Source organism: Enoplosus armatus, chromosome 10 (assembly GCF_043641665.1).
Source record: "Enoplosus armatus isolate fEnoArm2 chromosome 10, fEnoArm2.hap1, whole genome shotgun sequence".
Classification (NCBI taxonomy): domain Eukaryota; kingdom Metazoa; phylum Chordata; class Actinopteri; order Centrarchiformes; family Enoplosidae; genus Enoplosus; species Enoplosus armatus.
The window spans coordinates 19,690,002-19,700,899 of record NC_092189.1 but is presented as its reverse complement, the minus strand read 5'-3'; the positions used below and the strand labels follow the sequence as shown (position 1 = coordinate 19,700,899).

The following is a 10,898-nucleotide window of genomic DNA, read 5'->3' as shown; positions in this document are numbered from 1 at the left end:
GGGGGGGGGGCAATAAGGTAGAATAAGTATATTGACTGCTTCAATCACAACAGTGTCCACTGAGCCAGACCAGCCGTGAGCTGGTAAAAAACAAGTAAAATACAAAATCTAAGCATAAGGCAACTGATCGACTTTAGAAAAGCAAGAAAACAATTCTTGATAAATGTTGTAATATTGTAATTATCAGTATGAACAAACAATATCTAACTCATTAGCGCCTTAAAAGGGCAGCAAATCCTTTGTTAATTAACCCCAACTGTCTCCCAGATGTCAGAGTCATGTTTTCTTTTGAAGGATGTCATTTAGGTTTATTTAACGATAACCTCATGTGAACGTTGACTGGGTCAGTGAGAGTCTGAGTCTGGGTGTGTGTGTGTGTGTGTGTGTGTGTGTGTTTGTATTTGTGTGTGTGTCCCTTTTGCCTGTCGGATATGACACTGACAGATGGAGGAGAAGTGGGAGGTGGGAGGGGCCTTGGGAGGGGGTCATCCTTTCTCTTTGTATTAGGGAGACGCCTTCTGTTGATTGGATCGTAGTGTTTGGGGTCATGTAGGCTTCACTTTTTGTTTTTTAAACAGAGGCTTTTTTGTGTGGAGGATAAAATACCTAAAACCCCACCGTCTCCTGAAATCCTGTCTCTTTGTTCTAAATTCATTAGACTAATCCTCATGTTGCCAGACTTTCCATTTTGGCAAGTGAAATTTATTTGATTAACACTCAGTTGGAAGACCATCCGTAGTTGTTCCGTCCCTCTTAGAGACACATGGGGAGTGTTACTTAGAAATTATGATCTATTTAAAGATTTTTCATGAACCTTCAGTGCTTGGGGGATAGCCTCCAGGCTGTGTGATATCAAACAAAATAAAGCAAATTAGAGAGTAATTTGCCTAATCTGCCATAAAAACAATGACTTACAATATCCAAAATACTAGAGTAGCTCCCATATTGCCTCCTGTTTAACCAAGAAAAGAGCAAACATAAGATTCTTCATTGCTTCAACTGGTCCATTTAAATCAGCTTAGCCGAAGTCAATTAGCCCAAATTCCCAACTTGACTTTCTGTCTGTACTTTAAAAGACAAGCAGTACTACACCTGCGAGCAAGATCAATTCAAATACTTGCGACTCCTCATCAAGCAGGGGATCTTTTATTTTCATCGCAGGTAATGTTGGGCTAAGCAGAAAGCATGAATAATGAATGTGAGAGGCTTGTGCTCTGCTGCACTGTGCCGCTTCTAAATTATGGATCAAGCATCCAGTAGCTCTCCGAGTCAGTTCGCACCATCACTTGCCATTTTTCACCAGCTCCATCTGCAGTCAGTTAAGATCAATGCAGTTACAGAGAGGAAATGAGAGGATGTGTTGGTATGAGGGGAGGTTTTGTTTAACGCAGTGAGGACATGCATCACTTGATATCAGAGCTTGAGAAATAAATTGCAGCAAATCAAACACTGTATTCACAACAGCCATAAAGCAATCAGCATCGTCATAGTTTTAATGTTATCCTCAAGATTTTTGGACTCATTCATCCATATGTTTTCTGTTAGATCATGATATAAAACTTACTATTCATTAGTAATTTTAACCTGCCTTTGACATGGTCACTTAATTTTGCCCTTTCCAAATAAACCTCTCTTTACTGGACCGGAGGAGTTTCCCCCCTCCACAAAATTAAGAGCAGACAATCAATAAAACATCACTCTGGTTACATGCAGTCACTAATGCTCCCATCTTACACTGTAACTTCATCTTCAACTGTTGCCATGGAAACAACACTTCCTTTCAGTCATGTCACAAGGACAACATTATTTTGTTGTAGCTTGCAAACTATTATAATGCGAACCAAAAGCCTGCTCTGTTATTTGGGTCTGTAATAAGCAGCAATGACACCCGACTATTTGATTTGATTGGTGCTGTTGGACATGAGGGAAAAGCAAAATATATTCAAAAGGAAGATCAGCAAGACGCCAGCTCCATCTGTGTGCAGAAATGTAAATAATGCAGAGGTAATAAACCTTGATTGAGGCCATGACATAAATCATTTATATCACTGCTCATCTCCCTTCATGTAAAAGCACAGGCTCCGAACGTCTCCAGCACCAAACTTAACCAGCATGTCTCAGAGGTGGGTAAAATAAAAACTACATGAATCTTCTTTAAATATGAAAACAGTTTGCTCACCATGCAATGTTGTACTAACTCCTCCCAGTCCAGGTAAGAGGTACTTTTAAAGCTTGTATCATACTTCACACTTCAGCAGACAAAATACAATATTTTGAGATTAAATACAAAAATGTATTAAATAAATGAGGATAAATTCTTCATGTGCTCCACCGGGGTGCTTCATACAAACCCACAGTTTTTGTTAACAAATGATGATGAGGAGAAATAACAATGTCAGTCTACAGTATTTAATCATCTACATAGTCACTTGTCACTTGCTGAGTATTTTAAGTGACAGGAGAGTTTGATCTTTTACTCTCGCTTAAAACAGGCACACTGAGCATGGAGGGTCAATGCGACAGCTCTCTCTCATCTTGTCAGAAACACCATTGCATCAATAAATCCTGTCACTGCCTGCTTCCTGAAACAAAAAAGGTAACTCAAGATAATGAGTCTGAGGAATGGAGGGACGGGGAGGTGACAGAATCACTTTCTGTCTCAGACATATCGAAAAAAACTGCTACTGGGACTGTATTTCAGTTGTTTCATGGAACATCATAGACACTCCTAACCCACAAGCAATTTCTATAAATCCGCCTTTGATTAACAAGTACAAATTCACGCCTCTTCTCTGGGAGCTGTCCAAAAGTATTCTGGGAAACAGCTAAATACTGTGTGGATGTGGCAAGTTGAGGGCAAGAGGGGACATCAAAATCAGTCAAAATAATAAAGCAGTGAATTGTTTGACATTAATCATTTTAACAGGGACATTGATATTTTCCCTTTTACCTTACAAACCTACACTATCCATTGGACTGAAATTGTAGAATTGAAGAGGCCGCATCAGTTTCACTGGCAGACAGGGAGTCCAAGCCATTTAAACCTACCGCAGGTTGACAGACTCACATGACTTCAGGTGTGAATTGGTGTGAAACCGCCTGGGAGTGGATGTCAGATGGCACCGTCAGTACCTGATAGTCTAAAAGGCACCAAAGGTGAGGTGTCTCCTGAATTTGATGTCCCCACCCGGGGGATGTCCCACTCTCTGGGGCTTGGAAAGTGGGTGTGTTGGAGAAATACCAAGGGTGTGATGACACAGGACTGTTGTAAACAGCAAACAGTTGGCATCACAGCAACACTACCCTGTTCCTTTAGATGAAAACCTACAGAAAATCCACCTATCCAGACGTGTACTTCCTGTTTAAACCATTCAATTGAGCATAAACTGGACATATTTCAAAATTTTTCAAAACTGAGCCAAGAAAACAAAAAATCCACCAACAGGCTAATTTCAATCAATCGAATGAGCTGTTTATATGTTTTAAAGCTGTTGCAGACCTGGGTGGATTTAAAGGGGAAATAACGTACATTCTCAGCAAAACTTTCCAGGACGAAAAAGGTTAAAAATAAAGTAGGAAGGCAGAATAGACGTTCTACAGTCTAGCACTGGATTACATCAGCAAGGATGCAGATAATCAAGGGAAGCCTGGGTGAGGGTCGGAGCTGCACCAAGCGTCTGAGCACAGCCCAGCAGGCGGACCAGCTACTTGGTATTCCACTCAGGTTTGGATCAGAGTCAGAAGCAGAGAGCTGAGGAGGAGAAGGGATTTTTGCTCTAGCTCCTGCTTTTGTAACACAGGTGAAGACGGCGAGATAAGCATAAAAGAGACGGTGCTAAAAACATCTTTGATTAAACAATCGTGAAAGCTTTTATCATCTCCACAACTGAAAATGAAAACTGACTTCGCTGTCATAGTCTCTCTCTTCTGAATGAGGACAGCAGCGTGAATGCAGATGAATTAAATCATGGGCCATGATGGTGATGTAACTGATCAAGAGGAATTTTCCATTTCTATGAACGTGGAATTACATTTGTACATTTCACATGCGCTTATTGATCCATTGTAATATAGATTTAAATTGAGTCAGAGTGGGCTGGGCTGCGTGGTTAATATACTGCATTGCACAGCAAGACCCTATAAAGTCTGGCTTTGTTCTTTGCTGGAGGAAATAAACTCCACTTCTGGTCCTCTGAGAAATGACTGGCTCAGTACCCCAAAACATACACACACGTAACACACAAGCACGACACTAAGACCCATAAATCTAAGCGATTCATACAGACACACTCGCATGCACAAGTATTTACAGACTCAGCTTCTCTGAGAGCAATCTGTGCGACAGGAGATTGAAGTTGGAGCCAAGCAGTGATTAGTCACCTTAAGGGCCCCCGGGGACAGGAAGCCGGGCAAAGAAGAATGGGGTTAAAGGTCAGGATCACTATGTAAAGAGTTTTTAGTGCCGAATAAAATGTCAGCATCCTCTGTGGGGCTGAACAACTGACAGAACGAATATGCTGCACAAACCCGGAGAACAGAGAAAATGTGGGGCCAGTTCACTGCAGAGATAAGGTGGAAGTGGCCATTAAATAATCTTACTCCATTTTGTGGCTTTGAATGCTCCGACACTCGATGCATGAAGAAATCGGCTGCCCATATATCAGGGAGGAGAACGCTGCAGTCCAGCTTTGTCAAGTTGTTGTATTTTGTTCCACCGTGCATGCACGCATGGCTGCCTCCCAACTGTGGTTTGAATGTTTGAGATTCTGAGTAAAAAGTAAATGGCAGCACAGTGTACAACAAGCAAACGCATTCGCCCATTGGCAAAGTTTTGTTGAATTATTTAAATTTCAGCAAAATATTAAGAATCCTGTCTTAGTTTGTGTTACAGAGCGCCAGGCAGAAATTTCCACGCATCTTTGATTTTCTTTGAGAAGTTTAACGGTCCTTTTCTGTCTTTGTTGACTAATAGTTGACTGTTTCGATCTCTCTCTCTCTCTCTGTGTCTTTAGGATGCCTTGAATGCTGCATCAAATGCCTCGGTGGGATCCCGTACCCGTCCCTTATAGCCACCATCTTGCTGTATGCGGGCGTGGCTCTGTTCTGCGGCTGCGGACATGAGGCCCTGTCTGGCACCGTCACCATCCTCCAGAACTACTTCGAGGTGGTGCGGAGCCCTGTGGACGCACTGGACGTCTTCACCATGTGAGTAGAAAAGGATCGCACTGGATTCTCTTAGTTTTAGTTGTTGCAGAAAACAATATTGACCCTAACGAACTGACAATTTGCATTCCCACAAGGGGGAAAACCATGAATATATGGGCCTACGTTTTCCACACTGCACCACCCATTGATTTTTGCTTTAGGACAATGTATTATCTATGTTACTAAACATTACTTTGACCCAGAATTAAATCTCCCCGTCCTGCAGCAATTTGACATGAAGACTTGTTACATCTTCGAGAACAAAGTGTAACACTGTGTTGTTGTGGATGTTTTCAGTGTTTCTCTATTCATTCTCCAGGATTGACATTATCAAGTATGTGATCTACGGCATTGCTTCGGCTTTCTTCGTCTACGGCATCCTGTTGATGGTGGAGGGCTTCTTCACCAGTGGAGCCATTAAAGACCTGTATGGAGACTTCAAAATCACCACCTGTGGACGCTGTGTCAGCGCTTGGGTAGGACAGTGCATATTTACTGTCAAATTTAGCTTAGATATTGGTTTGCATTATATATACTGTTCATTGCTATTATAATATGTACTACTACGTTTCCATTGCTGCTGCACTTTTCAGGGATCACTTGGTATTCAAACAGTCTAAATGTCAGATTTATGTTTCTCAGGGATTTACCTTTGAAATTTGAGTAGGTGAGGGCTTCTGTAAGTGACACTTTTTTCAGCCATGGTGGCAATCACTGCTCCTGCTACGTGTCCAGCTTTTGCGTTGTTTTTTAACAAATCTCTGTGGCATTTATTTTCAATAGAAAGTAGAGTAAAATGTAATAGATTGCATAAAGAGGGTATAGGTTGAACTTCTTTTGGGTTACGTTATCAATGGTCATTAAATATTATGCATTTATCTAATTGTGAATACAAGTCAACTTCTTATGCAGAACATTTAGGAATTGAGCAAGCATACAGACAACAAAACATTTGTTTGCTGTTGATTTGTATGTGTTTGTGTAGATTTTTTCAGAAAATGAATTCCTAATAACATACTGTGTCACAAGAGCTGTTAAATCACATTGTAAACATCTATCAAAATCATTTTATTATACTGCCATAATGACAGTAAAAGAAATCAGGGGCACTCTCATACGGAGCATATCAGAGAGCCTGCAGAAATCCTAACAAGATTATCTCTGGGATATAATTGCTTAGCAAATCTGAAGCTCCACAGGGAGGCAAAGGAAATGAGCTATGCTGTGGTATTTGTGGCCATTGGGGTCATTAAATTTGTGTGCGCTAATCTTGTGCCCACGGAATAGTCCATGCCAAAGTAAGACTGGTTGGTAGAAATGGACAAGTGGTGGCTTGGGAACACCTTGTAACCTAAAGGGTCATATGTTCACACCAGCCAATTTGTATCCCTCAAGACCCATATGTCCTTCCATAATGCCCTGAAACAATGCACAAACCAGTTCTACAGCAGCAGCAGCAGCAGTAGTAGTAGTGTATCAGGATACAGAAAACATCAGGCTAATTTGTAATTATTTAACTTAATTAAGAAAATTCAATTTTACATAGATTGTATTAAAAGCGACACAGTACCTAAACGTGACCTGTGTTCCTCTGTTGCCCTCGCAGTTCATCATGCTGACATACATCTTCATGCTGGCTTGGCTCGGAGTGACTGCTTTTACCTCCCTCCCAGTCTTCATATATTTCAACATCTGGAATATTTGCCAAAACGCGACCGTGCTGGAGGGGGCCACACTCTGCCTGGACCCACGCCAGTATGGTAAGGATAGATAATGTGATCTTTATGGCTGCTACTGCCGAAGTATAGGTCCTAGTTTTCTTCTTTAAATTCTGGATGCAACTATTAAGGCTATGCATAACTGATGGTGAGTAAAATTATATTTTGCCGTATGGCAGAACACATCTCCAACTGCACAGGAATCTAATAATCCATGATAAATTTCACACTTAATTTGTTTTATTTCTTTTTCTAATTTTGCATGTAAAGACAATGTGTTAAATAAGCCACTTCAGAAATAAAAATAACTGTTAATGACCCAGTTTGAAGGTGATGTTATATGGTATATGACACACTGTTCCTCCTCAAATTACTGTCCTGAAAACTTTAATGATCCAGAATAACGTTATGTTAAGCTGAGATAAAGGTCCATCGTATCAGTTGCCTATATGGCTGGCTCATTATTTTTAATTAGTGCCACATCTTTCAGTCCATTAGCCACCAACAGCCACTAATACTGCCTCTGTGTCAACAACCATTTGTTCAGCCACCATCACATTAGAGGCCTATACTTTTCCTATGTGTGATATAGTGTACATTAAGTCTGTATTATAATGGTGTAATTGTACATGTGAACCTTTTGCCACTTTTTTCACTTTCCCTGTTGTCTGTTCTTTGCCTACATCTTGTAGCACACTACTTTTCACACATGCTTTGTAAATAAAAAGCACTTTATTTCAGGTATTGTGCCAATTGCTGAGGCGAAAACAGTGTGTGCTGGATCAGAGAAATTCTACAAGATGTGTGAATCCAACGAGGTAAGGCGAAAGTGACATCTCAGGCTCAAACAGTGTTAATAATTACTGTAGATGGAATGAATTCAATAAATAAAATCAATAAATTGATGATAGATGTGTTTTCAACATAAGGATGTATGCATTAGACATGATTATGAGCAGTTTGACAGTTGGAACAATGGGAACAAGTAACACGCATTCAAAAGATCTCAGGCTGCTCACCACCAGCAACAATGACTCATCGAACACACACACACACATTACTTACACACCACTGCCTAGGTGCCATTGAACAAGGCATTTTACTCAGATGTAAATAGTGAAAGATATCCGACGCACCGGATAGCTGTGAATTATCCCTTTTCTTGGCGGTTTAGAGTGCGATGGAACAAAGTGAGGTTCCTGACACAAACATTACAGCATTACTCCAGTGAAAAAGGTGAAGAGTCTGAGTCACGCCATGTAAACAGAATCTATGTCAACTGCAACAACCAACAATAAATGCTGACTGGGAAATACTACATCCAAAAGGCATCTTAAATCACAATGCTCTATATCACACTGAAAAAATAAGCGGATCAATATAACTAATATTAAATGATAGTTAGACCATAAGTTGACGCATTGTTTTGGGAAAAATTGACATACTGTTCATAATCACATGGGTTTATGGATGTAAAGCAGAACGAACTGAATGTGTTTTCAAGCAGGGCTTTGATTGACAGAGACGTCCACTAAGCCTCGAAGAGTTAATATGTGCTGTGATTTGTTTTTGCTACAGCTCGACATGACTTTCCACCTGTTCATCTGTGCCCTCGCTGGAGCAGGTGCTGCTGTTATTGCTATGGTGAGACACCAATAAAACGTGCACCTCTCTCTCTCAAGGGATGAGACATCAATACATCACTCAAAGCATAACTAAAAGCATGACTAAAACATCTTTAAAATCAATAGAGCAATTTTCTTTTTTTTACGAATGCAGTATCTCATATTCTTCATAAAGGACACATTTTGCTTTGGTGTTAGCAAATCATTTCTGCAGTGGTAGGAATGAACTGTTTTTGTAAATAAAAGGTAGCTGTGGGGAAATACTGTAGCTGGGAAAATAGCTGTGTTTTGTTGTGGCTGGTTCATAGCTAGACGGTGTTGTGTTTGCCTGCGAGAGAATAGCTGTAGATGGAAGAGAAGGCATTTTGGCGCAGTGAAAAAGACAGGGTTTGTCTCCCTCCCTCTTTCGGAGGCGCCAGGCATGTCATGTCGTTGTCATGGAAACAGGGAGAAGAAAGGCTCACAGATTGTTGCAAACATCACTCAGTAATTTGTGAGGAGCCATTTTCTGAGAAACAGAAAGTGTTTGCTATTCAGGGATGATGTTGCAAATCGTGGCAGGACTCTTTTCCCCACATCCTCATTTTTTTTTTCTCCTCAGCTGATGGCAGAAAAGAATCATCACAACAGATTCACTGATGCATCCCAATAATGAGCTGCCCTCAAAGAAAAAAAGCTTCAAAGCCAAAATCACAATCAGTGCTAAAAAATGTTTAAAAATGCATCAGACTCAACAAGTGACCCTGAGGGAAACACTGGCGCCTAATTGGTCTTTCTGCATATCAGAAACAAAGAGCAATGCAGCTATGAAACTGTCATTCCTTGTGAAAAGAGAAGCTGTGTTACAACCTCAGTCATTAAAGCACAATACATTCATTATAGCTTCAGCTGCCATGGTAACGGCAGTCGAAGACTACATTCAGCATTATGCTGCCACCTGCTGGACCATTGGAAATGTCCTCCTTAATTTAAAGGGCCAGTCTACCCAAACAAGCTTTACAAGTCTATCCCATGCATTTTAAATGAACATAAGTAGTCTAAGTTGATCATTTGTATTCACAAAAGATAATAAAACTGAGAAATTAATAATAATGTCTACATTATATTATAGCCATCCCATGTGATTCCCGGTTATGTGAAGTTATTTAGGATCTGTCTCTGGGTGGCAATGCTTTCACAATGACATTAGACTAAACAAATATGAACACAAATCATAGAAGACAGATCTTATGTGATTTTTCAAAATTGGCTTTGTATTGTTGTCACACTTAATACATTTTCCACATCTCACAGATCCACTACTTGATGGTGCTGTCTGCCAACTGGGCCTACGTGAAGGACGCCTGCCGAATGCAGAAGTACGAGGACATCAAGTCAAAGGAGGAGCAGGAGCTTCATGACATCCACTCCACCCGCTCCAAGGAGCGTCTCAACGCTTACACATAAAGACCAGCGTGAGGCCTGGCCCTGCCACTCCGGCCTCTCTCCCTCTCTCTCTCTTCTGTCTTTCTATCTGTCTCTCTCTCTCTCTCTCTCTACCATCCCCTCCCGAGGGGGGGCGGATGGCGCCTAGGGCCCTCGCCACCGCTGATGTCACTGGTGCGTCATATGACAATGTGGTCTGGGGGGGGGAAGTCACACAAACCTCCTCAGTCACAAACAGCATTTCAGATGAAAAAAAGCCCCTTTACCTCTCTCATGGATGGTGTTATAATTATCATTATGGCAGTTATATTATTCTTGATACAAGTTGTTTAGTGCTGATAGTAGTTTTAGTGCAGTTTGTAGAATCAGAAGTAGCAGTAGTATTTCAGCTTTTTTTACTTGAAATCATTTGCGTATAATTGTTTTATTTTTCTTAAATTTTTATTTGATGCTACGTGTCATTTTGCTCTCATGAATAATTTATTTTTTGCTGATTTCCGAGGGGGTCAACTGGGGCTTACAAGGGTTTTCAAGCACATTTCTCATGTCGTGTGTCTGGAGATTTCATGTTCAAGAACTATGTACTGTATGTGAATGGGTGGTTAGTTTTGAAAATATTTTAAATCTCACAACGCAACCATGAAGCATCATAAACCTTTGTCATACCACTATTCCCAGGGATTAAAACTGCTTTCACATGAAAGTAATTCAATCTGTTTTTCTATTTGAAGTTATACAATAGCAAGATAACACAATGATAAATACCAAATCATTAGAGTAAAACAAATATTTGCTAGATGTGCCAAGCCTGTTTAACAGGAAACAATGACTTTGATAGCTATCAAAGATGGGATTAGTCGATAAAAGATAAATTATAGGTTATTTTATGATAATCTTACCAATTACATGTATTTTAGGACTGTGA

General features: G+C 40.4%; 1 protein-coding gene across 1 annotated transcript; it reads left to right on the top strand.

Annotated features, from left to right (window-relative positions):
- The first annotated feature begins 6,817 nt into the window (after positions 1–6,817).
- gpm6aa (glycoprotein M6Aa) lies at positions 6,818–9,994 on the top strand. The gene is made up of 4 exons (XM_070912982.1): positions 6,818–6,965; positions 7,665–7,741; positions 8,502–8,567; positions 9,842–9,994. Exons 1-4 carry the CDS (start codon positions 6,818–6,820, stop codon positions 9,992–9,994), a joined length of 444 nt encoding a protein of 147 aa, XP_070769083.1.
- The last annotated feature ends 904 nt before the right edge of the window (positions 9,995–10,898 follow it).